Source organism: Peromyscus leucopus, chromosome 4 (genome assembly GCF_004664715.2).
Source record: "Peromyscus leucopus breed LL Stock chromosome 4, UCI_PerLeu_2.1, whole genome shotgun sequence".
Lineage (NCBI taxonomy): Eukaryota > Metazoa > Chordata > Mammalia > Rodentia > Cricetidae > Peromyscus > Peromyscus leucopus.
Genome location: NC_051066.1, coordinates 9,439,255 through 9,465,427, shown reverse-complemented (window position 1 = coordinate 9,465,427; position 26,173 = coordinate 9,439,255). Strand labels below are relative to the sequence as shown.

General features: G+C 48.1%; 1 protein-coding gene across 13 annotated transcripts in view; it reads left to right on the top strand.

Annotated features, from left to right (window-relative positions):
- The window catches only part of Sptan1 (spectrin alpha, non-erythrocytic 1), a 68,675-nt gene that overhangs the window by 41,939 nt on the left and 563 nt on the right, over positions 1 to 26,173 (top strand). For 4 of the 13 annotated variants that reach the window (XM_028883253.2, XM_028883252.1, XM_028883254.2 and 1 more), the window contains 29 exons: positions 107 to 198; positions 678 to 822; positions 909 to 1,090; positions 4,853 to 4,952; positions 5,066 to 5,263; positions 5,343 to 5,489; positions 6,718 to 6,821; positions 6,947 to 7,109; positions 7,462 to 7,476; positions 9,006 to 9,137; positions 9,361 to 9,498; positions 10,738 to 10,842; positions 12,975 to 13,183; positions 13,926 to 14,046; positions 14,399 to 14,520; positions 15,001 to 15,133; positions 16,278 to 16,376; positions 19,803 to 19,962; positions 20,474 to 20,550; positions 21,118 to 21,327; positions 21,665 to 21,961; positions 22,181 to 22,293; positions 22,900 to 22,917; positions 23,887 to 23,949; positions 24,908 to 24,962; positions 25,285 to 25,481; positions 25,609 to 25,662; positions 25,741 to 25,887; positions 25,960 to 26,107. In XM_028883253.2, the coding sequence (XP_028739086.1) occupies positions 107 to 198; positions 678 to 822; positions 909 to 1,090; positions 4,853 to 4,952; positions 5,066 to 5,263; positions 5,343 to 5,489; positions 6,718 to 6,821; positions 6,947 to 7,109; positions 7,462 to 7,476; positions 9,006 to 9,137; positions 9,361 to 9,498; positions 10,738 to 10,842; positions 12,975 to 13,183; positions 13,926 to 14,046; positions 14,399 to 14,520; positions 15,001 to 15,133; positions 16,278 to 16,376; positions 19,803 to 19,962; positions 20,474 to 20,550; positions 21,118 to 21,327; positions 21,665 to 21,961; positions 22,181 to 22,293; positions 22,900 to 22,917; positions 23,887 to 23,949; positions 24,908 to 24,962; positions 25,285 to 25,481; positions 25,609 to 25,662; positions 25,741 to 25,887; positions 25,960 to 26,107 (3,744 nt within the window). The remainder of the gene's footprint in view (positions 1 to 106; positions 199 to 677; positions 823 to 908; positions 1,091 to 4,852; positions 4,953 to 5,065; positions 5,264 to 5,342; positions 5,490 to 6,717; positions 6,822 to 6,946; positions 7,110 to 7,461; positions 7,477 to 9,005; positions 9,138 to 9,360; positions 9,499 to 10,737; positions 10,843 to 12,974; positions 13,184 to 13,925; positions 14,047 to 14,398; positions 14,521 to 15,000; positions 15,134 to 16,277; positions 16,377 to 19,802; positions 19,963 to 20,473; positions 20,551 to 21,117; positions 21,328 to 21,664; positions 21,962 to 22,180; positions 22,294 to 22,899; positions 22,918 to 23,886; positions 23,950 to 24,907; positions 24,963 to 25,284; positions 25,482 to 25,608; positions 25,663 to 25,740; positions 25,888 to 25,959; positions 26,108 to 26,173) is intronic. The other 9 variants (XM_028883261.1, XM_028883257.1, XM_028883259.2 and 6 more) reach the window with 3 other exon arrangements.

The following is a 26,173-nucleotide window of genomic DNA, read 5'->3' as shown; positions in this document are numbered from 1 at the left end:
AAATTATAGGTGTCCTGACACTTGTAGTTGAATCATTTTCCTAAGGCCTGGTTGTGAGTGTGCCAGAACAGGTTAGAAGAAGGCTGATATTTCCATTCTCCTGTAGGAGCTGAATGAGCGTTGGCGGTCCTTGCAACAGCTGGCTGAGGAGCGTAGCCAGCTCTTGGGCAGCGCACATGAAGTACAGAGGTTCCACAGGTGAGGTTTGGCTGGGGCAGGAAGAAATGAGAACTTTGCACGTCATAAATAGGGTTTGCTGAGGGGAATCTCACATTAGTAGCTATGTCTTGTTGATGTTTGGGCCCTTAACATCAAAGCCGATTAAGACACAGTGGATGTGGCCAGGCGGTGGTGGTGGTGGTGGTGGTGGTGGTGGTGGTGGTGGTGGTGCATGCCTTTAATCCCAGCACTTGGGAGGCAGAGGCAGGCAGACCTCTGTGAGTTCGAGGCCAGCCTGTTCTACAGAGTGAGTTCCAAGACCGCCAGGACTGTTACACACAGAGACCCTGTCTCAACAAACAAACAAACAAAAGACACAGTGGATCAGCTAGATAATCCTACTGAGAGTGAATGTGTGTAATTATGACAGACACACAAGTGCCAGCACAAGAGGTTTCCTCTGACTGCCCTGGGACAAAGGCCCTAGTGCTTGACACTCACCATATGTCTTACTGCAGAGATGCTGACGAAACCAAAGAATGGATTGAAGAGAAGAACCAGGCCCTGAACACAGACAATTATGGCCACGATCTAGCCAGTGTCCAGGCCCTGCAGCGCAAGCATGAAGGCTTTGAGAGAGACCTTGCAGCTCTGGGCGACAAGGTAAGAGATGCTTGGGGAAAGTTGAGGCCTAAACTCGGCTGAGTACAGCTGTTTCTCTGGACATTCTTAGCACTCTTTGCCTACAGGTGAATTCCCTTGGGGAGACAGCCCAGCGCCTGATCCAGTCCCACCCTGAATCTGCAGAGGACTTAAAGGAAAAGTGCACAGAGTTAAACCAGGCCTGGACCAGCCTAGGGAAGCGTGCAGACCAGCGCAAGGCTAAATTGGGTGACTCCCATGACCTGCAGCGCTTCCTTAGTGATTTCCGGTAAAAACCAAGTGTCTTAATTATGTTTCTGTGATAGAACACCGTCACCAAGTCAACTTATGTAAAAACTGTTCATTTGGGGCTCACAGTTTCAGAGAATTAAGAGTCTGTGACCGTCATGGCAAGGGAGCCTGACAGCAGGTATGGCATTGAAGCAGTAGCTGAGAGCTCACATCTGGAGACACAGCTGCAAGGCTGAGAGAACTAACCGGGAATGGAGGGGCTTGTGGAGCTAGCCCCAGTGATACATCGCTAGCTAGCCCATGCTCCCAAACAGTCCCCAGCCAGAAAACAAGCATTCTGATGTATGAGTCATTCTCATTCCAATAGCACACCAAGTGACACTCAAGAGGTTTTTGTGCATAGGACCTTCTTTATAATAGTCAATTTGACTATAAAAATAACCACTTAAGGGCCGGGCGGTGGTGGCGCATGCCTTTAATCCCAGCACTCGGGAGGCAGAGCCAGGCGGATCTCTGTGAGTTCGAGGCCAGCCTGGACTACCAAGTGAGTTCCAGGGAAGGCGCAAAGCTACACAGAGGAAGAACCCTGTCTCGAAAAACCAAAAAAAAAAAAAATAAAAAAAAATAACCACTTAATATAGAATATTGTAACTATCAAGTACCAAAAATCTTTAATCTCTGCACCGTGGGTATATGCATGTACACTCAGGTCCACATCACCTTGCCAACTGTGTTTTCTTCTTTATATTTCACTTAATATAGATACACTTACTCTTTTCTACCAGCTTTTTTTTTATTTAAAATAGTGTCACAGAGAAGTTGAGTCATACAGAATCAACTGTTGTATTGTTGCCTGTAGTTACCAGTTAATTTTGTGACACTCTCGTTAATTACAGGGTCTTTTGTTTTCTGAACAACAATAGATTGTAGCTCCCAGCATTATCCTTATCTCACCTATCATGAATTCATTAATGATAGCTAAACCCATTGGGTGATGGTGGCACATGCCTTTAATCTCAGGGAGGCAGAGGCAGGTGGATCTCTTGAGTTTGAGAACAGCCTGGTCTACAGAGTTGAGTTCCAGGATAGCCAAGGCTGTTAAACAGTGAAACCCTGTCTTGAAAAACAAACAACAAAAAAATCCAAACTCATACTCACATTTTCTTGGTTGTCTCCAATATAAATTTCATAACTAGGAGTCTAGGGATTCTGTTTGATCCAGGGTCCATCAACCTGGAACAGTATCTACACCGTTTGTTGTCTTTCATTTTCTAGGAGCTTCTATCTACCAGATTTCCATGATCTAGTGCTTCTGTTTTTAATGTCTATGTGATACTTCTGAGTGGCTGATGCACAGCTTGCCTAGAGTTTGTGTGGTCTCAGACACTCCCTCTGCTTGGGTAGGAACCAGCAGATGATACCACTCCCCTTTCCAGGCTTGGGTCCTCTGAAAACGCAGGAAGTACACTTAACCACTGAGGCATCTCTCTGGTCCTCAGTGGTTCACTTCCCTCTGAGGAATTCAGGGGTTGGTTTGTTTATTTTTTGGCTTTTTATAAAATACTTGAGGTTTTTGATGGCATGTGGGGCAGGGGGGATATGTACAGGTACCTGAGGAGGCCAGCAGAGGTGGTTGAACTCGCCAAAGCTGAAGTTGCGGGTCGTTGTGAACTTCCTAATGTGAATACTGGAAAATAACCTTGGGTCCTTACATGCTTACAAGAGCATTATTTAGGACTAGAGATGACTCAGCAGTTAAGAGCACTGTAGACCCAAGTTCAATTTCCATCACCCACATGGTGCCTCACAAAAATCTGTAATTCCAGATCCAAGGGATCCCACACCTTCTTCTGGTTTGTGCATGGTACGCAGACATGCATGCAAGCAAAACAATCCATACACACAAAATTAAAATAAGCAAATCTTCTTTATTAAAAAAAAAAAAAAAGAAGAAGAAGAAGGAAAGAAAAAGGAAAAACAGAGCAGTAAGCACTCTTTCTCTCCCCCTCCCCCATGTGTGTGTGTGTGTTTTACTTGTATGTGTGTCTGTACCACTTGTGTGCCTGGTGTCTGAAGGGATCAGAAGAGGATGCCAAATCCCCTGGAACTGGAGGTAGAGACCAATGATTGTGAGCTACCATGAGGGTGCTGGGAACTGAACCTGTGTCCTCTGTGCCACTAAGTATCCTGGTGTGGGTTTTTGGGTTTTGTTTTGTTTTTTTTCTTCCAAAAGCTTTCTTACTTTTTACTTATTTGTTTTTATTTTTCGAGGCAGGGTTTCTCTATGTAGTCCTGGTCTTAGAACTTGCTCTATAGACTAGGAACTAGAACTCAGAGACCATCTGCTTCTGCGTGCTGTGATAAAAGATGTACACCACCATGTCGCTCTCCTTTCATAAAAGAAACTTTTTGACATTATAATACAAATACATCATTTCTACCTTTCCTGCAAGTCCTATGGATTCCCTTTTGCTGTCTTTCAAATTCATAGCCTCTTTCTCCCTCCTTCCCTCCCTCCCCCTCTCCCTCTGTGTGTATTGACATACACACTCATAAATATATTCCTAAATATAACCTGCTCAGTCTGTACAATGTTCCTTTTTTTGTATATGTCTTCAGGGCTGACCACTTGGTATTGGGTAGTGTGCTCTTCCCTGGGAAGACTATTTCTCTCCATCTCAGCATTCTGTAGTTGCCTGTGGTTTTTTTGTTTGTTTTCAAGACAGGGTTTCTCTGTAGCCCTGGCTGTCCTGGAGCTCACTCTGTAGACCAGGCTGGCCTCATACTCAGAGATCTGTCTGCCTCTGTCTCCCAAGTGCTGAAGGTGTGGGCCACCACTGCCTGGCCTGTGTTTCTTTATTTAGTGTTGAAGCCTTGAAAGCTTTTCTCTTTCCACATTAGCATGTTTGTTGGCATTGTCTTTCTTTGGGATGTTTAGATGTTTAGGCAGCCACTTTGCCAAGACTTTATTGGTGTAACTTCTGATATTTCTAGGAAACACAGTCTCACAGCAGACTCCGTTCCTCTGGCTCTTACAGTCTTTCTGCCCCCTCTCTGCAACAGTCCCTGGGCCTTAAGTGCAGGAGTTGTATTGTGAATGTATCCCTTAGGACTGGGCTTTATGACTGAATTTTGATGGGTTATGGTTTTCTGTAATGATCTCCACCTATTGCAAAGAGAAGTTTGCTTGATAATGGGTAAGAACTACACATACCCTGCTAGACCCAGGGAAGGAGCCCCTTCTTTTTTTTTTTTTTTTTGGTTTTCAAGACAGAGTTTCTCCATGTGGTTTTGGTGCTTGTCCTGGATCTCACTCTGTAGACCAGGCTGGCTTCGAACTCACAGAGACCCACGTGGCTCTGCCCCCCAAGTGCTGGGATTAAAGGCGTGTGCCACCACTGCCCGGCTGCCTTCTTTTTTATTGGTAACACAAACAAGAGGCTATAAGACCCATCCCTGTTCAGTATATGACTAGGTTAACCTAAAATAACTCTCTGGGGGCTGGAGAGATGGCTCAGTAGTTAAAGAGCACTGACTTCTTCCAGGAGACCTGGGTCAATTCCAAGCACCAACATGGCAGGTCACAACTATCTGTAACTCCAGTTCCAGGCAACTTGACACCCACGGCAAACACCAATGCACATAAAATAAAAATAAATAAATGAAAATAGCTTTGACATTTTAAAAATTAATAATAATAAACCTTCTGAGGCAGAAATGATGCAGCCATTTCCTGGGCAGAAGGCCTGCTTGTTGGCAGATACTATAATGGATGTTCCTCTCTGGATCTGGTTTCTAGGGACCTCATGTCTTGGATCAATGGAATACGAGGGTTGGTATCTTCAGATGAGCTAGCCAAGGATGTCACTGGAGCTGAGGCTTTGCTGGAACGACACCAGGTAGGTCCTGCTGGTTTAGTGGCTTTACCCCTCCCCCTCTTGGGAGCCAGTGGTTGATACACTAGTGTCTGCATCTTCTGCAGGTTATCTCATCACTTTTCTCCTCTTGGCAGGAACACCGGACCGAAATTGATGCCAGGGCTGGCACTTTCCAGGCATTTGAGCAGTTTGGGCAGCAGCTGTTGGCTCATGGGCACTATGCCAGCCCAGAGATCAAGGAGAAACTTGATATTCTTGAGCAGGAGCGTACAGACCTGGAGAAGGCCTGGGTTCAGCGCAGAATGATGCTGGACCACTGCTTGGAGTTGCAGGTGTGTGCATTTGAGTTCTTGTCAGGCGTTTCTTGCCAGTGGCCGTATTTTTCTTCACATATGCCTGTCCACTCTCTAGCTGTTCCATCGGGACTGTGAGCAAGCAGAGAACTGGATGGCTGCCCGGGAGGCCTTCCTAAACACAGAAGACAAAGGAGACTCGCTGGACAGTGTGGAGGCTCTGATCAAAAAACATGAAGACTTTGACAAAGCTATCAATGTCCAGGTGGGCCCTGACCATGAGGTCCTAGTCTGGATTTGTCCTGAGTCAATTTGGTGGCAGTCTTATCATAGTGACTAGGTTAAAAAACATTACTGACTTGGTTGTAATAGTTAGATGCTACTAATAGCCTTGTTAATATTCATGTTATTCAGGAGTCAGATGCAGGTGGAGCTCTGAAGTTCAAGGCCAGCCTGGGCTACGTAGAAAATTCCAGGTTAGCCAGGGCTACATAGTGAGACCCTGTCTCCAAAACAAAACAAAAAGTGTTATTCAAGTGGCAGGTATAGTTATGTGTTAGATTACTACCTAGTAGGCTATAGGGTCCTGGATTCAGTCTCCAGTACTGCAAAAAAAATTTAGCACAACTAAAATTTTCATACCAACTTCAAAAAATAAACATTAAGTTGGACTAGATACATGACTGAGTGGTTAAGATCACTTACGTACTACTCTTGGGGAGCACTTGATTTCGATTCCCAGTCCCTTCATCAGATGGTTCACAAGTGTGTGTAACTCTAGCCCTAGGGGATCTGATGCCTCTCTCTACAGGCACCTACACTCAACGTTTACATGTACCTACTTACATAGGCATGAACACATACCCATAGTTAAAAATAACTTAGAAGCAGCCATATGGTGACTGGGAACAAAACCCAGGTCCTCTACAAGAGCAGCAAGTGCTCTTAATGGCTAAGCCACCTCTCCAGCCCTCAGATTTGTTCTATTTTGTATTTTGAGACAGGATTTTTTCTGTTTAGTCCTGGCTACCCTGGAAATGGCTATGTGTGGTGCAGGCCTTGAGCTCTCAGAGATCAGCCTGCCTCTGCTGAGATTAAAGGTGTGTGCCACCATGCCCAGCCAAAAAAACAAATATTTTTTAAGGGTGAAAATTTATGTTTTGATAAGTTAATTCATTAAAACAAAGAACAAAATAGATAAACAACTGTGACCTGAAAACCATTTTGTAGAAAACAGAACAGCGGTCATTTGATGAGCCTAATTTGTTATGGCATCTGCTGGTGTCCCAGCACCTGTACAACTCAGTATGACCTGAAGTCCTCTTGAACTAAACCCTGCTCTAGTAATGATGACAATCAAGCTGGCTTCTAAGGTGTCGGTGTGTTCCGATCCTGCCACCAGTTAGTTCCAAAGTGTAACCATCTCCTCTGAAAGCTAGCAGGCTGACAGACCTGTCCAGCCCACCCTGACCTCTTGGCCTGATTGTTCTCAGGAGGAGAAGATAGCTGCCCTGCAGGCCTTTGCCGACCAGCTCATTGCTGTTGACCACTATGCCAAGGGAGACATTGCAAACCGTCGCAATGAGGTCCTTGACAGGTGGGTGTCCTATGGTGACGTCCTTCACCAGCTCTGAGGAGATGAATGCCTACGTTCGAGAAGCCACACCTCCTCCAGCTTCTTCTGTTCTGGTAAAAACACTCACATTTGATCTTCACTCGCAGGTGGCGCCGCCTGAAAGCCCAGATGATTGAGAAAAGGTCAAAACTTGGAGAATCTCAAACACTTCAGCAGTTCAGCCGGGATGTGGATGAAATTGAGGCCTGGATCAGTGAGAAGTTACAGACAGCAAGTGATGAGTCCTATAAGGACCCCACCAACATCCAGGTGAGTTGAACTCATTGGATGCTTGTTCTAAAGTGCCCATGTTACAGAGTCAAGTTGTTAAATGAGACTCTTTAAAGGAGTATGCATATAAAACCATCCGCACCTGCCGAAGCTTAAGGAGAGTCCCTGGGCCAGTGGGCAAACACTACTGGTAGAGCCATTTGAAAGCTGTTCCCTTGCTCGTCTCCGTAGAAGCTAGAAGCTTGTCTGCTCTAATGTATCTAAGGGTCCTGCCCCTGTGCTGTTCCCAAATGTGAATTTCCTGGGGAAGTGTGATGGCAGAATGAGTCTTTAATAGCTGAGACATGTTCAAATCAGTGTACTGAACTCTTCTTTCAATCTATTTTTGTAGCTTTCCAAGCTGTTGGTAAGTTTTATATGTTTTTAAGAGTTGTAGATTTGTGAGCTCTGGGGTTTATGTTCTACTTTGTAGAGTACTGTTAACTGTGGTCATGTATGGTCCGCTGGTATCTATTCATCCATCATCATTCTAATCCCCAGTCACCCTCCATCCAAGTGTCCCTGTGAGATGTGGCTTTCTCTGTTGTAATTAGCTGGCAGTCCCTATCTCTTCCTCCCACTTGATCATCCAGGCAAGTTCTGTACAGTGTTTGGTTTGGGGGCAGTAGTTGTCCACTTTCTTTCAAGGGGTGCTTTTGAAAATGGAATATCAGCTTCTATGTGCAGACAGTGACTTTGTTTTCCTGGGCTCAAGGTGTCAAGTAGCCTGGACAGAGCAGGCTAGCTTGGGGTAAATCCAGTACACACCCAGGCTGGTGTCCAGAGGTGCTGGCCTAGAGAACTGGAATAGTAAGATGTGCTTCCAAATCTAAGCAGACATTTCTCAGGAGATCACAAAAAAAAAGATAATCTGTTGTCATATTGGCTCAAATGTCCTGGAGCTGGGAAGAGGAAATAAAGCTGAGGAAGAGAAAAACGGGTTTGGACCAGCAGTGATGACAAACAGCAGATCCTGTGTTGTCAGGATCTGCGGTTGAGACCTGTTGGTCCTGGTGCTGCTTGAGCAGCCAGGGTCCCTCCCTGCAAGTTACTGCCTCTGAAATGAAACATTAGGTGCAGAATTCTTGGCCAACTAAACTATTTTGTTGGGGTTTTAGGTTTTTTTGTTTTTGTTTTTTTGTTTGTTTTTTCTCTCTTAGTTTTCTTTCCCAATAACATTCTCCCCGAGACTATTTCCCACCCTGTGTTTTTCCCAGAATTGTGTTACAGCTACTGTATCCTCACAATCATAGCTCTTAACATGTTTCATTGTCTTTTGTTCCTTAACAAATTCTTAGAAACTGTACCAGGCCTCCAGCTCTCTTCTTCCTGGCAAAAATAAGATTCAGCCTACCTATAGACTGGGTTTTAGCAGCCTCGTGTTTTGATTAATGACAGATAGCAAATAGAAGCCTGAAAAGCCAAATCTTCCTCAGCAGAGGGAGGACCGACCCATTGCAGCCGTCAGGAGTGTCCTGCTGTCTGTCGGTGTGGGGATAGCCCACACATGGTCAGCACTCTGTCCGGGGGTAAAGACAGAGCGTGACATGGGCACATGATTAGATTCAGAACTAAAATTGACCCCAGTCTCCTATCAAATGTTAAAAGTACAGAATTTGAGGCTTTGCTCCCAGCCTGCTGGTGAGCTGTTCAGAACTGGCTTTTACCTCACTGCCCCTGAGCTAGTGTATCTCCCTTTCTGGCCTAACCTGTCTCTGCTGGGTTCCCATAGACCCCAAACCATAGCAACCATACAACCTGTGGTAGCTTTCTGTCAACACCAATGCTTGCCTTGTTTCTTACCTTCCCAGCACTCCCTCCCTCCTGAGCATCTCTTTTTGCCTTAATGACAAGCCTGGCAAGAACTGCCTCTGAATGATGGTTTGGTATTTTCAGAGCAAGCACCAGAAGCACCAAGCCTTTGAGGCAGAACTGCACGCCAATGCTGACCGAATCCGTGGCGTCATTGACATGGGCAACTCACTCATCGAGCGTGGGGCCTGTGCTGGCAGTGAGGACGCTGTCAAGGTATGGTCCAAGGACCTATACTATCTCCAGAAAGAACAGCAGCATGCTACTACTATCCACTGTACTACACCTGAAATACAGCTTCAGACCTACAGGCTGTGGAATTCGAGAACACAGTTCCTGTGATTATTTCCGCTTCCTCTTTGATGGGCTCTGATTTGGGTCTTAGGAATGGATCCTTCAGAGATTCCCCCATCCCAAGTGACCCCCATCTCTTCTTAAGGCCCGCCTGGCTGCCCTTGCAGACCAGTGGCAGTTCCTGGTGCAGAAATCAGCTGAGAAGAGCCAGAAGCTAAAAGAGGCCAATAAGCAGCAGAACTTCAACACTGGAATCAAAGACTTTGATTTCTGGCTCTCTGAGGTAATGTCAGATGGTCCTTGTTCCCTACCATCAGGGAATTTCTAGCATTTGGGTAATGAATGGGTCTGTCAGCCCACCCCAGATTATAAAGAGGAACCTCTTTAGAGCACTTGAACGGAAGTCCTCATTGTGAGATAGGTTCAGATTGGTGTTAACAGAGTGAATAGAGGCTCAGAACAGAAAACTGATTTCAAAGATCCTGGATATCAGACCTCTCCCCAAGGGAGTGTATAGAGGAGGAGATGGGGTTGTTGGTAGACAGTTCCCACAAGTGTACACCAAGATGGAACTAAAAGTTTCAGAGGGGAAGGGAGTCTGAGTCCAGGCACATATAGAGCATTGGGACAGCAGAGGCTCTAAAGAGGGTGATTTGGGGCTGGAGAGATGGCTCACACAGTCTACTCTTCCAAAGGACCCGGGTTCAATTCTCAGCACTCCCATGGCAGCTCACAACTGTCTGTAACTCCAGTTCCAGGGCATCCAACGTCTTCATACAGATATACATGCAGTCAAAACACCAATGTACATAAAAATAATAAATAATAAAAATATTCTTAAAGAGGGGGATTTTAGAGACCACCACTGTGAACATTTTAGCGTCTCTTTCCAGTCTGGTTGTATTTGCATGAACTGTTTGTTGTAGAGGTGTATTTTATGTGTGAGTTCAGTGTCATTTTTCATTAGTATTTATGGTGGAGTATTATCCCATGTCACTAAAAGCCTCCCTAAACATTTGCATATGGGAAAGTCCCAAGAGTCTTTCTGTGACTTCAGAATTCCCGTCTGACTGCCATTCAGGGGTCCCCAGAGTGCAGACTGCAGTGAACATCTCAGCACACTGTTCCCTCTGTGGTCCTTGCTCTGGGGAGCTTCATTGCTGTTGGGCGCTGTGCTCTTTGCCCTTGCATTCCAGAGGAGGAGTGGAGCTGGGCCTCTATGCCTACTCTGAGCAGGCTCCTTAATCATATTGGACCTAGCTTAGTGGGTAGAATAGTGACTCCTTGGCACACACCTTTAATCCCAGCACTCAGGAGACAGAGACAGAAGGATCTCTATAAGTTCAGGGTAAGCCAGGGATACATAGATCTTATCTCCAAACTAAAAATAAAAAAAAATTGCAAGAACAAACAGTAACTCATGATTAAAAAGGATCTGGAGTAGCTCCTGGCCACCCTGGGTTTTGCAGAACACTATGCTGCATCCTGTAATAACCATTCCCTTTGGTCTTGTCAACTGCAGGTGGAAGCTCTCCTGGCATCTGAAGATTATGGCAAAGACCTGGCCTCTGTGAACAACTTGCTGAAGAAGCATCAGCTGCTGGAGGCAGACATATCAGCCCACGAGGTCAGCAGGGTAACAGATGAGAGGGTGGGATGATTAGAATGAACCTCAGGAGTATTCCAGAGCGTTGAAGAGAGATAGAATTGTTCAAGGAAGGCAACAGTTTGTGTATGGACTAGTTTCTTGATTTTTCTCAGCCTAGGTTTATATAGATCTTATCTATAAGAACTAATCATTCTGGAAAATCAGGTGCATTTTTAGCTAGAGATGGAGCTTAGTGGTCAGCAGTTTCCTGTCATGCCCAAGGGTCTGGGTTCCATCCATGCTGCTACAAAATTAAAGGAATTTTTTTTTTTTTGCTTGTGTATTTTTGTTGTTATTGTTGTTTTTGTTTGCTTTTTTGGTTCTGATTTGTTCTGTTAATTTTTCCAAGACAAGGTTTTTCTGTGTAGGCCTGGCTGTCCTGAAACTTGTTCTGTAGACCAGGCTGGCCTTAAACTCAGAGATCCGCCTGCCTCTTAAGGCATGTGCCACCACTGCCTGGCAGTTGGTTGGTTGGTTTTCGTTTTTGTTTGTTTTGAAATGAGGTCTTGCTATGTAGCCTTGACGGTCTCAAACAAGATCCACCTGCTCTGCTTTGGAGGGCTGGGATTAAAGGTTTGCATGTCCACACCCAGCTCTTTATTTTTGAATTGGGCTCAGACTTGCAGTAATTCTTCTGCCTCTGCCTCCCAAATGTTGTTACAGCATTTACACCACACCTGTGGTTTTAAGTAATTCAAGCAGTAATTCTGTAAGATAAGTAGCATTTCTGTGAATGGTGATAGTTTTTATAAAAGGGGATGAGTGGGAAGGACAGCATTGGTTACATTTGTGCAGATCTCCATTAATCTATCTTACAGGACATCTGGGGTTTAAGCTTCTGAGTTGATTTGTTGTGTGTGGTATGTATGACGGGTTTACAGCATATAGCTAGACTCAAGGAAGAGGAGGAGGAATTTGATTCAGACTGTGAAGAAAAGTTTTTCTCTGCTTCTATACCAGCACCTGAAATTGATAACAGTTTTGTAACTGAAATGAGTTTTTCACAATGAACTGTGTCAAAAGCTGTCCTTGTATTCTGTATCCTTGGTCTATCCTGGGCTTGGAATGGATTGTATCTACTTGTGATTCTGCCACATATCTGACTCAGTTAGGAAATGTTGGTCCTCGGAGTTACACATGTTCTAAATATTTTAACCCATTTCATATGTGATACCAAAACCTCACACCTTATTAGTCTCATCAGAAAAACCCTGGGATACCAGATAAGAATTTTCCAAAATTCTAATTTTGTTCAAAAAGTTTAAATTTTACCATTAACAATTGAATTCTGTTCCTGTCAAGGGACAAACTCACTTCATCTTTTTGAGGGGCAGGGTAGGCCGTTGACACTGGGTCTCACTCGCCACACTGCACAGGCTGGCTGGGCTGTGGTAGCGGTTCTCCTGTCTTAGTCTCTCAGCTGCTGGGGTTACAGGCTGAACCCCAACGTCCAGCTCACTTGACCGTTTTTGACAGAGTAGCTATTGAAGATTCAAGGCTGAATGCCCATAGTTTTCCTTAGAGTTCTTTAATGTAAAACGTGGGCATTTTTTAAAATTATGTTTATTATTATTTGTTGTGGTGGGTGGGGGGAAGTACATACAGTCAGAGAATAACTTGAAGGAGTCAATTCCCTCCCACCATGGATGAACCTGTCATCCTCTGAGCCATCTGGTAGGCCTAAGATGTTTAATTAAACTAAGTTGGCTGTGGCTCACATCTTTAATCCTAGCACTCAGGAGACAGAGGCAAGTGGGTCGCTGAGTTCCAGGCCAGCCTGGTCAACATGATGAGACCCTGTCTCAAAGAAAACAAAGTTAACCTTTGCTGCTTTCAAATTGTAGTGGTGAAGTGTGCTTATCCCACACAAGACTAGCATCAAAATATGATGCCGTGGCACTGCATTCTGCATCCTTCCCACCTTCAGCGCACATGTCTGATGGTGACAGAACCAAGTCTTAGTGCCATTGATCTTACAGAGCTGCAAAGGTCCGCACAGCACACTCTGATTTATGAGGTTGCAGAGCCCAGCGAGGAATTAATGAGTGCTGTTTTCAGGGAGCTGTCTTTGGGCACCAGGTTTCTGATCCCTCTCTTGTGTCCCTGCCCAGGATCGTCTGAAGGACCTGAACAGCCAGGCTGACAGTCTGATGACCAGCAGTGCCTTTGACACCTCCCAAGTGAAAGAGAAGCGGGACACCATCAATGGCCGCTTCCAGAAGATCAAGAACATGGCAGCCTCCCGAAGAGCAAAACTGAGCGAGTCCCACCGCCTACACCAGTTCTTCCGAGACATGGATGATGAGGAGTCCTGGATCAAGTATGTGCCCTGAAGTTGTATGTTCAGTGTCTTGGGCTGCCTGGAGGAGTTTCAGGCGTTCTTGAGCTGTTCAGGTGGCAGGGAAGTGTGATGTAAGGGCACAGTTTAGGGACGTTGCCAAACTCCCTACCTCTCGTCTACTGCAGTCGTGAGCAGCAGTTAAGCTGTGGCGATGGTAACCATGATGTCACAGTAGACCCTGCCTTTTGGGTCCCAAGGAAGTTGCTTTGTTTTTGCTTGTTTGCTTGTTTTTTGTTGTTTTGGTTTGGTTTTTTGAGATAGAGTCTCTCTGTGTAGTCCTGGCTGTCCTGGAACTCACTATGTAGACCAGGCTGGCCTGGAACTCACTGTATAGACCAGACTAGACTTGAATTTTATAGAAATCCACCTGCCTCTGCCTCCCAAGTGCTGGGATTAAAGGTGTGCGCCACCGCACCTGGCTTAAGGAAACACCTTTCTGTTTCTCCGTATGTGACACATGAGTGCGTGGAGTCACTAGAGGACCACCAGTGATGCTCCTCTTCGCACGGCAGGGCCAGTGCCTCTGTGCCCCTGACATTTAGATGACAACTGTGCATGGTCAGAGACAGTTCTAGATCTGTGTTTTTGGGAAACAGTGGCTTCTATTCCCAGGAAGTGGAAAGGGATTTTATGGCAGAAGAAAATGGCAGAGGTTGGAGGATGCCAGGGTTAGTGACTGAACTAACACATCCCATGGACATGACCATACTGACCATTTTAGGGAGAAGAAGCTGCTAGTTAGCTCTGAGGACTATGGCCGAGACCTCACAGGTGTTCAGAACCTGAGGAAGAAACACAAACGGCTAGAAGCCGAGCTGGCTGCCCATGAACCAGCCATTCAGGTGAGTGGTTGCCTTCTGCTGAGAGAACAGGGCCAGGAGGAAGGGCAGAGTCCTCTGAGCTTAACTCTGCAGTCTTGTGATGACTCAGGCCCAGCCATGAAGCAGCAGCACTGTGGTTTTTTTGAGTCAGGGTTTCCCTGTGGAACCTTGGCTGGTATGGAGCTCCCTATGTAGACCAGGCTGAACTCAGACTCTGCGATCACCTGCTTCTGCTTCCCGAGTGCTGGGATTAAAGCTGTGCCCAGCAGCACGCGTTGCCTGAAGAGATGATTGTGAATGTGATGTTGAGCCACGGGCACCTGGAACTAGGCACTTGGCGCACTGCTCGTGCTGACTCTTTCTCACCTGTCAGGGTGTCCTGGACACTGGGAAGAAGCTGTCTGACGACAACACCATCGGGCAGGAGGAGATCCAGCAGCGTCTTGCTCAGTTTGTGGAGCACTGGAAGGAGCTGAAGCAGCTAGCAGCTGCAAGGTGAGCAGGCAGGCAGGGAGCTCTTAGATAGACAGAAGACCTGGCCCTTCCTGCCAGCTCCCAGGCTCTCTCCTTGGGTGTGGAATATTAGCTTGCTCCAGAGCCATTCTGATCTGTTCCTGTCCTGTGAGTCTGAACCCAGCAGTTAACTCCAGAGCTTCCTGTCTGAAAAGTACTGTCTGCCTTGTGTCCCTTAGAAGGCTAAACCATGTTTTACACACAGACACATTCCTTTGTGGATATTTTAGAATATTTTATCCAAAAGAGAGAGCTCTTTTTTATTTTTTTATTTATTTGTTTGTTTATTTTGGTGCTGGTGATTGAACCTGAGATCTTTTTTTGGGGTGGGTGGGGAGGGAACCTGAGATCTTAATTAAACACACTAGTCAAACGCCAATACCACCCAGTTATAACTCCAGCCCCCTTCATGCATATTTTAAGTACATACTAATGATTTCCCCTCCCCTATTCCTTAATAAGGGGCCAGCGGCTAGAGGAGTCCTTGGAGTACCAGCAGTTCGTAGCCAATGTGGAAGAGGAAGAGGCTTGGATCAATGAGAAAATGACTCTGGTGGCCAGTGAAGATTATGGAGACACTCTTGCTGCCATCCAGGTCAGGAAAGCTAAGCAAATGCTTGAGCAGTGAAGGTATACTAGCTACAGTCTTAAGGAGTCTGAAGTGTAGTGTGGGCGGGCCATGTCCCCATCTCACCTCCTTAGAGAAAGGTCCTTACTGCTTCCAGGACCACATAGCATCTCCGTGTCCACTCTTTTCTCTGGCATTCTGTTTTGTGTGTGTGTGTGTGTGTGTCTGTCTGTCTGTCTGTCTGTCTGTCTGTCTGTCCAAATTGACCTCTTTTTGTAAGGATACAGTCTTACTGATAAGAGAGACCGAAAATACCCCTTAACGTCCTTTTTTTTCCATGTTCGTGGCCCCGGGAGTTAAGCTCTCTCCCTAGCCGCTTCCAGTTGGTTAAGGATTGCTGTCTAACAGCCACCTGAAACCGACTTGTGTTGGTGGGTGTGTCATCTCTCCACTGTTTCCAGGGTGAAACTAACTGAGCTGGAAGATCCCCGATGGCTGTAGTCACAGATTGTCTTGTTCAGCCTTTCACAATCCTGAGTTCTACTCTAGGCTGGATGAGCTTCCTCCACTTTGTTCAGAGAGGCAAAGGCAGAAATAACAGAGTATTAAAGGCATTGTACTCTTCTCAGAGCTGGCCCCAAGGCAGCCTGTCATGGGATAGGAGGGGTCACACATCACCATGGTCACACCTTCCTGATTGGCTTCCTGGTTCCAACCAGCCAATGTGGAAACAGTTTGCATTGCCTTGAGCCACTCTCCTTACAGTGGGCAATCTATGTGTTAGGATAAATTCAGTGACCTCCCTCAGGATGTGTTTGGTCCCTAGAAACAAGAAGAGGGGATATTGTTCTCCAGTCATTAGGTAGCTAGACATAAGACTGAGTACCTTGTGGGATATGAATAGATGTGTTGTTGGGTGCTTACTTCCAGCTTGCTGTCCGTTCTTACAACCTAAGCTAGGTGGTTCTGCAGACCTTCATCCTTGCTGGGCTGCAGCTTCCCCTGCAGCCTGTTCTCCCTCCTAACTCCCTGGTACCCGTGTGCCATGCTAATGGTGCTCCCCCTAGAGCAGAGAGTAGGGGACAGGGCTCATAGCTTGTGTCACTCTCTATCTGAGACCTGGTGTATTTTAATAGTGCACCAGTGGCTGACCTCACTACTTTGTCTCCAGGGCTTGCTGAAGAAACACGAAGCTTTTGAGACAGACTTCACTGTCCACAAGGATCGGGTGAATGACGTCTGTACTAATGGACAAGACCTCATTAAGAAGGTGAGCCTGGGCCGGGCGTTGGTGGCGCACGCCTTTAATCCCAGCACTCGGGAGGCAGAGGCAGGCGGATCTCTGTGAGTTCGAGGCCAGCCTGGGCTACCAAGTGAGTCCCAGGAAAGGCGCAAAGCTACACAGAGAAACCCTGTCTCGGAAAACCAAAAAAAAAAAAAAAAAAAAAAAAAAAAAGAAGGTGAGCCTGGATCCCAGAAAGACCCTTGTTCTCAGCCCAGAGTACAACAAGCTGAGGTCTTAGAGATTGTCAGTACGCCTGTGCCATGTTTCCTATAGCAGGAAAGAGTTGCTTTTGAGAGGCTGGAGAGATGGCTCAGCAGTTAAAAGCACTGGCTGCTCTTCCAGAGGACCCGAGTTCAATTCCCAACACTCACATGGTAGCTCACACCTCCAGGGGATCTGATACCTTCACACCAATGCACATAAAATAAAGTTAAGTAAATTTTAAAAAAAATACTGCTTTTGAGTTAGCCCACTCTTCCTTGGGCAACCAGCTTTTGGCCTTAACTGAAGAGGGCTATCTTATTGGTTCTTTTCTGACAGTAGGACTTTCAGAATGCCATTCTTTCATTTCTTTTTTATTGTTTTATGTGTATGGTTTTGCCTTCATGTATGTCTGTGCACCACATTTATACATTGCCCAAGGATATCAGAAGAGTGTATTGGATCCCTTACGACTGGAATTACTGATGGTTGTGAGCCACCATGCAGGTGCTGGGAATTGAACCTTGGGCCTGTAGAAAAACAGCAATGCTCTTAAACCACTGAACCATCTCTCTTACTTCTTTTTTTTTTTTTTTTCTGAAAGTAGGACTGTATTCCTTGGTGAAGTAATCATTGTTGGATAAAAACATGATATAAAGCATCACAAAATATGATTGGTTTGTATTACTATAAAAAATCCAGGGGGCTGGAGAGATGGCTCAGAGGTTAAGAGCACTGACTGCTCTTCCAAAGGTCCCGAGTTCAATTCCCAGCAATCACATGGTGGCTCACAACCATCTGTAATGAGATCTGGTGCCCTCTTCTGGCCTGTAGTCATACATGCTGTATACATAATAAATAAATAAATCTTTAAAAAAAAAAAAATCCAAGAGTGAGCAATATTGAGAACTAAGAGCTTATTTTATAATTCATACCTTATGTTAATTCATAAATATTACAGTGGTTAAAATATGTTTAGGACATTTAAGAAATTTCTGAAAATTCTAAACAATAAATCTGTTATCCAAATGCTCATATTCAAACTCCAATGACTAGCTAGCTTTTCTTTTCTTTGGGGGGGGATTTTTTTTTTAATTTTACAATATAATTTAATTCTACATATCAGCAACGGATTCCCTTGTTCTCCCCCCTCCCGCTCCTCTCCTCTTCCCCCCAGCCCACCCCCCCCATTCCCATCTCCCCCAGGGCAAAGACTCCCCCGAGGATTGAAATCAACCTGGTAGACTCAGTCCAGGCAGGTCCAGTCCCCTCCTCCCAGGCTGAGCCAAGCGTCCCTGCATAAGCCCCAGGTTTCAAACAGCCAACTCATGCACTGAGCACAAGACCCGGTCCCACTGCCTGGATGCCTCCCAAACAGATCAAGCCAATCAACTGTCTCACCTATTCAGAGGGCCTGATCCAGTTGGGAGCCCCTCAGCCATTGGTTCATAGTTCATGTGTTTCCATTCGTTTGGCTATTTGTCCCTGTGCTTTATCCAACCTTGGTCTCAACAATTCTCGCTCATATAAACCCTCCTCTTTCTCGCCAATTGGACTCCCGGAGCTCCACCCGGGGCCTGGCCGTGGATCTCTGCATCCAGTTCCCTCAGTCATTGGATGGGGTTTCTAGCATGACAATTAGAGTGTTTGGCCATCCTATCACCAGAGTAGTTTATTTTTTTATATGCGTGTGTGAATGTACTATATGTGTGCAGTATCCACAGAGGCCACAAGAGGGCATCAGATGCCCCTGGAACTGGTATTACAAGCAGTTGTGAGCCACTATGTGGGTTCTGGGGCCCTCCAGTCACCTGTTCCTTTATTTCTTGGTGATAGAGGTTGCTATTGAGGTAATAGAAAATGTAGTAAGTTAAGTAGAAATCACATGGCACAGTGGTGTATTCCTACAGTGAGTTTGAGCCTAACTTGGGCTGTATAGTAACTCTGTCTCAAAAACATCACTAGGAATCACCCAGAAAGCCACCACTCAGAAATGACTGTTCTAGATTTTTTATTTATCTTGAAACAGGGTCTCTTGTAGTCTAGGCTGGCCTCCAACTTGTTCTATAGCCAAGGATGACCTTGAGCTCCTAATCCTCTTACCTCTACCTCCCAGGTGCTAGGATTGCGCTGTGTACCCTGGCTTATTGAGATTTTAATGTTTGGCCTTCCAGACTTTTCCTCTGAACTGTGTAAAGCTAAGCATGAAATGTGTGCTTAGTAGGATTGTATAACTCCATGGGTTATGTGAAACTTATTACAGTAGGGATGGTTTAGTTTACTGGTTACTCTTTTCCAGAGAAAGAAAAAAAAAAGTCTCAGTACTTTGAAAGCAGTGGAGAGTGTCCAGGCCTCCCCAGCTGCAGCTCTAGGCCCCGGCTGTGCAGATCAGTTCCTGAGACACAGCCCAAGTGTGATGAGGGCTTGTCACAGCGCTTCTGTTCAGTAACTGCCATGTAGAGAATTGGGATTTGGGGCTGGGCTGGTGCCCGACTGATAGGACCTTTGCCTATCATTTGTGTGGCAGAAATACTTAGGTGTCCAGGTTTGTTCCCTGGAGAGCTTTTTCTCCTGGCCGTGGTCAGCAGACAGCATGAAACTGGAGTCGTACCCAGACTCCTGGGACTCCTGGCCTAGGAGAGTGAGAAGCCCCATGCCTTGCTGAGTCTCACCCTTAGAATGTGCTGCCTGCTCCAAAGTGCTGAGGTGACTGGGTTCTGTAGTGCTTTGTTCTGGGCAGACTTTCCCTTCTTTACACATTTCTCTTTTCTCTCTGGTTTTGTGTATATTTCCAAACCCAGCTGACTGGAACTGAAACTGGTATTCGGGCTTCACTATCTTTTGTGTCCACAGCATCCAACACTCCCAGAGTTACTGTCTCATCACACAAGGGTTGGGGCCATTCTTCGGCTGTGTAGTGTTTTAATGTTTACGTGATGATCTTCCCTTTCAGAAGCTCTCGTGACACTGCACTCACACTGTCCCCTCTCTAGTGCTCCTGCAGCACTAGATCCTAGGACTAGATGGCTGGTCCAGGTCTCCACCCTGAGACTTTACTCAGTGTCAGCCTTAGGAAGCTTCACCTAGCACTGGTCAGGAGCAGATAAGCCCATGTGACAGAAATTGAACAGTTGGATGCTGGGAACCTGCCACAGGCAGGTGACTGCAGCTGGTGGCAAAACTGATTTGTGCTTTTTTTTCTTGGCTTAGAACAATCATCATGAGGAGAACATCTCTTCAAAAATGAAGGGTCTGAACGGGAAGGTGTCTGATCTGGAGAAAGCAGCAGCTCAGAGAAAAGCAAAGCTAGATGAGAACTCCGCCTTCCTTCAATTCAACTGGAAGGCTGATGTGGTAGAGTCCTGGATTGGTGAGTAGGTTCGGCAAGACCCAAAGCTTCCAACTCTCCTAGGCTAAGAAGATGGCAGAGCCACGGGGTATGTTACCACAGTTGGGTTTCTGCTTCAGGGAGGAAACTGATAGGACGTGGGCTCAGAGAGTCTGCTGCAGGACAGACATGGTAGCCCAGTAAGAAGAGACGTCTTGAAGTCAGAGTTGCTATAGCAGTGCATGCACCAACCTGGCAAACCTTGACACAGCAGGACAGAGACCCATGTACTCGTAGGCTGCCTGGGCAAGGTGCCATCTAGCTCCTGGTTAGATGGAACTAGATTCTGGTGTCAGAGCCCATGGGACTCTAAAGGCCCTCCATGCCCAGTTGAGTCAGTGTGGGTTACAGGGAGCAGGTAGCCACTGAGCTCAGGAAGGCTGCTGGTAACTTTGGAATTGAAAGTGAACATGCCTCCATCCTGTCTGTGGCTTGCTTTCTTAGTCCGTCTGTTATGTGAGGGCTGGGACAGTCTTCATGCTTTGTTTCGCAGGTGAGAAGGAGAACAGCTTGAAAACGGATGACTATGGTCGAGATCTGTCTTCTGTCCAAACTCTGCTCACCAAGCAGGTTAGTTAGCCACCTGAATAGCTCTTCTAGGGGAAGGCTGGCGTCCTTCCTTTAGGTCTTCGATGGGCTCCTGTATGTGTGGCCAAGGTCAGTCAACAATAAACACTGCTGGTCCTGGGCCTCAGAGCTTCCAGAGGGGTAGAGTAGATGCAGAACCAGGCATCTGGGCAGCAGCATGATAGGCTGGCAGGGTTCAGACACAGGTGCCTGTCGGTCTTAAGCAGGCGGGGTCTGGGGACAGGCCTTCCTGGACCCAGTCACACAGAGTAAACTGAAAGTGGTCACATTGAACAGTCTGCTATGTCTGAGGAGCCAGGGCCATACATGGCCATGCTCAGAGCTTGAATGCTGGACTGGAAGGGTTTATTTACGGCCAGGAGCTGAAGAGGAGGCCATTGCTCCAGTTTGTGGTCTAAGGCGAGTAGGAACATGGGCAGGTATGACTGAATGTCAGCTGGAGGTGGGCTCTAGGCCGGCTGCTGTCTGAGCAGCTGTGCCTGCCCTCTGAGCTGAGGCACATTAGGCTCTCTGTAGTACATGCAACTGACTCGTGGCTCCTCTCTGCAGGAGACCTTTGATGCTGGTCTGCAGGCCTTCCAGCAGGAGGGCATTGCCAATATCACTGCGCTCAAAGACCAGCTGCTAGCCGCCAAACACATTCAGTCTAAGGCCATCGAGGCCCGACATGCCTCCCTCATGAAGAGATGGACCCAGCTGTTGGCCAACTCAGCTACCCGGAAAAAGAAGTTGCTGGAGGCCCAGAGTCATTTCCGAAAGGTAAGGGTAATTAATATTCAACCGGACCCGTGGAAGAGACAGGAAGGCCCCATTTGCTTCTGCCATGCTGTGCCATCATCCTGTGAGGAAGTGACCTCAGCCCAGAGCCTGGACTCAGTGGAAATGGAGGCACATGGAGCTCTTGAACCTGTCCTGGTGAATTTATCCTTTGACCCTCCCAGGATAAGCACAGTTTGTACTGAAGGGCACCAGGCAGAGGACAAGATTTTGAGATGGGGCAGAGAGCCAGAATCCCAGCAGGCCTCACTCTCTGAGTCCCAGGAACTGCCCCACCCACATACATAGCCACACTGACACTCTGCCCCTCTACTTCTAGGTAGAGGACCTCTTCCTGACCTTTGCCAAAAAGGCATCGGCCTTCAACAGCTGGTTTGAGAACGCAGAAGAGGACCTGACAGACCCAGTGCGCTGCAACTCTCTGGAAGAAATCAAAGCCCTTCGAGAGGCTCACGATGCCTTCCGCTCATCACTCAGCTCTGCACAGGCTGACTTCAACCAGCTAGCTGAGCTGGACCGCCAGATCAAGAGCTTCCGGGTGGCCTCCAACCCCTACACCTGGTTCACCATGGAGGCCCTGGAGGAGACCTGGAGGAACCTGCAGAAAATCATTAAGGTGCACCTGGCGGGCAAGTCACTCAGCAGCCCTGCTCCCTGCTCCCTGCCTCCGGGCTGCTGCTCATTGGGTCAGCTTCAGTAGGACTTCTGTCCCCCTCCACTTTGAAGTCCCACTGGCATTTCCCCAGGGTAGAGCCACGTTTATGCTGAGCCCATGTGAGGCCGGCTCTCGGGAACCTGCAGAAGGTAGCAGCACCTGCCTGCCTTTTTGTCTCAGGAGCGGGAACTGGAGCTGCAGAAGGAGCAGCGGCGGCAGGAGGAGAATGACAAGCTGCGCCAGGAGTTTGCTCAGCACGCCAATGCCTTCCACCAGTGGATCCAGGAGACCAGGTGCCTGCCGTGGGGCCCCCAGAGAACATCCACCCCCTTCAGCTCGGGGACACACAGCCTGTTTAAAACCTGACACCTAAGCCGGGCAGTGGTGGCACACACCTTTAATCCCAGCACTCAGGAGGCAGAGCCAGTTGAATCTGAGTCTGAGGACAGCCAGGACTACACAGAAACCCTGTCTCAAAAACAGAAAAAAACAGAAACTAGTGCCTAAACCAGGTACAGTTCGCATCTGTCATCCCAGTGCACAGGAGGATGGCCATGAGCTTGAGTCTAGTGTGGTTTACATATTCCGTGCCATTGGAGACTGTAGCAAGACCCTATCTCACCCTGAAAGATGCAGTGGTGGGGAGGACTGCTTAGACTAAGAAGGCTGGCATAATCTGGTTGGGTTGCTCTGCATGATTCATTTCCACTGAGATGTTAGCAGCTGTCCCAAGTGAGGTAGACCTGCTCAGGGCTGTCAGGGCTGGCAGAGACTGAGCTGTCACAGTGTTGGGGGCAGAGCATACTGATGTTCTGTTGTTTTCTTCTCTCCTCCATCCCGTCCTGATCGCTGCTGTATGTGGACACTGCCCTGGCTCCTGACTGCTTGGCCCTCCACAGAACGTATCTCCTCGACGGGTTAATATTGCCTTCTTTCTCCGGGCTCATGGTGTGGTGGTGTCTTGTGTGCTTGTCCCTGTGTCCCTTGTCCCCAGTGGCCTGGCTTGCAAAGGATGGGCCTCCTGCCCACCTTGTCCATGCCCTTTGTCCCTGCTAGAAGAACCCATGGTCTTTGGGGGAGTCACTTCCCCTCTTTCAAGGCATGAGAGGAAGCCAGAGTCAAGTCTAAAGCTAGAGCCCCTGTCCATGCCTGTTGGCCAGGATTAGATGAAACTTCCCTTTTGGCCTGTTTTCCCATTGTGACCAGAAGGATTTGCATTAAGCACCAGTAGTCAGTGGGCATATGAGGCTGGGTGCCTGTGATAGGAGCTTGGGCTGAGTTCAGTTGAGGGAAGCTCTGCAGCCCCCTTAGGGCCGAGGTGACCCTATCTTCCCCTGGGGAGGGTAACCAGAACTGTTCACCTTAGCAAAAAGGTAGAATGTCCAATGTTATAATGTGGTATGGAGACAGGGCTTGGAGGAGTCCCCGGGAGGAGCAGGGCTATCTCCCAGCCCCAGAAGGAGCCTGTACCCAGGCCATCTCCCTGTCCATTCTTGCCAGGCCAAGCCAGACTAAGGCTTAACTAGAGCCCATGAGGTTCTGCAGAGGGGAAAGTCAGGCATGTAAGGGTAGTGACCCCAGAAATCTGCCCACACCAGTCAGGTTGTAAGAGGCTTTGCAAGGCGGGAAGGATTGCAGCATCTGGCCTGAGCCCCACAGGCCTCCCCACGCTATGCTGTCTGCTGCTCTGGGTCTTGTGTCTGTGCAGTGCCATGCTTCCTCACCTGTGGCTCCTCCCAAGCCTTGTCCCACCTGGCCCAATGCCCCCGAGCTACCCGTGGTTCCCACCCGATGCCAGGCTGCCAGCTTGTGGCACATGTCTGTCTCGATATGCTCTTGCCTCGCCTTCCTTTGGTATATTCATTTGGTTTCTTTTCTTTGAATAGCATAGCATATCGTCGGGTCATTCGTGTCTATCAGTATGAAGTTGGGGATGATCTGTCTGGAAGGTTCTTCTCCTCTTATTTCTCTTCTTCCCTCACTGTGGTTTTACCAATGCACTCTGGACTCCCAGGCGGCTCTGCTTCTAACCCATACCCTAGCCACTTGGGAGGAGGGTCTGTCCCCCTCCGATGCACTGGCCCTGCCTCCTGCCCCAGTCCCTGGGGCTCCCTTTTCCTGGGGGATGGGGCGTGCCTGTGAGTCTCAACTGCTGGGGTAGGAGGAAGCCTGGTGCCTTGCCTTGCTAAAGCACTCTGAACCTGGGTAGGTTTTCGAGTTCTTCCTGGCTCACTGAAGCTACAAGGGTAGACTGGGATAGACATGGGTGCAGAGGAGACGGGGCTGTGTGCACTGTGTGAACTTGTCCCTGCACGTGACCCTGCTCGTTTGATGTCTTTGTTCACTGGGAACCTTCTTTGTGCTCACACTTACATCTTGGAGAGAAGCAGGCTCCTCAGAAAATGGTCTTCAAAAGGAGGCCAAATCCAGAGTTCTAGCACAGCTGTCCTCAGCTGGAACCAGCCTGCAGCACGCCCACTCAGCTATCTTATTGGCCTGCTGTCTCTTAGAATGTGGCTTTTCCCTCAGTTCTATCCTAAAGAGAACTGAAGTAAGGCTAAGGGGACTGTCAGTCTCTTGACTGTCCCTACAGCCCCAAGGGCCCCTGTCTGTTGGGTTCTTGGCCTCCTGTTGGTGCAGAAAAGGGGCTGTCGGGCCTGAAGCTGCTCTGTTCCTATGGGGAACAAATTTAGTTCCCAAGTGATCTTTTAAGAGCTGAGAAGCCCCTGGCCCATGTGTCTCTAAAAAGAAATGGGACCTGCCCTTTCCCAGGCCTTTTAGAAGGGGTGCCCAACACCAGATGGGTTGTTTCCTCAGGCTGTGGGCACTTTGTATCAGGAGGAAGAGTTAAATGTGGGCACTGGTGTGCTGCACTTGGAGCCCTGCTCACTGTGCTTCTGTGTTTAGGTCCTGCATGGTGGAAGAGTCAGGAACTCTGGAATCTCAGCTTGAAGCTACCAAAGTGAGTGCCCAAAGGGCTTTGGCCACCGCAGAGAGAGACCCCCAGCCCGGCAGCAACTCGGCCTGAAGCTGCCAAGGCCCATTTTCTCCCTTAACTTCAACAGCCTTTGGGCTTCTTTCAGAGACAGTCTCTGCCAGCTGCTGTAACTGAACTCCATTGAAGAGGCCAAGAGGCCTCATGTACACACTGCATCCTGACCGGCACCTCTGCAGTTGTGTTAGGAAGACTTTTTTCCTTCCCCATCCCTACCCCTTCCCACTCTTCCTTTCCTCAGCTGGGTTCTGGGGGTCCCTGTCTCACACTGTTTTGTCCCCCCTGGCAGCGCAAGCACCAGGAGATTCGAGCCATGAGAAGTCAGCTGAAGAAAATTGAGGACCTGGGGGCCGCCATGGAGGAAGCCCTCATTCTGGACAACAAGTACACTGAGCACAGCACTGTGGGCCTGGCCCAGCAGTGGGACCAGCTGGACCAGCTGGGCATGCGCATGCAGCACAACCTGGAGCAGCAGATCCAGGCCAGGTACCAGGGTGGGGGGCCCAGCAGGGGCCAGCCCAGAGTGCAGCTGTCCTCACGGGACTGGCACAGGAGGGGAGAACATGCCACCTGTGCACGGAAGGCCTGATTGCTATCTCTGTCCTTCTCCCAGGAACACAACAGGAGTGACCGAGGAGGCCCTCAAGGAATTCAGCATGATGTTCAAGTGAGTACGGCCCAGGGACGGTGGCTGAGGGTGGATGGGAGGCAGGGACCATGTGCTGAGCCGGGCTCTGTGCTACAGGCACTTTGACAAGGACAAGTCTGGCCGGCTGAACCATCAGGAATTCAAATCCTGTCTTCGCTCCCTGGGCTACGACCTGCCAATGGTGGAGGAAGGAGAACCCGACCCCGAGTTTGAGGCAATCCTGGACACGGTTGATCCCAACAGGTAAGCTGAAGGGATGGTGGACACGGTTTCAGCCCCCCTCTGCCCTCCTTGCTTACTGTACTGCCTCCATAGGGATGGCCATGTCTCCCTGCAAGAATACATGGCTTTCATGATCAGCCGCGAAACGGAGAATGTCAAGTCCAGTGAAGAGATTGAGAGCGCTTTCCGGGCCCTCAGCTCTGAGGGCAAGCCTTACGTGACCAAGGAGGAGCTCTACCAGGTAGGACCTTGGGAAGGGCCTGAGTTCCTGGGCACCACTGAAGCTGAAGGGCCCCCCCACATGCAC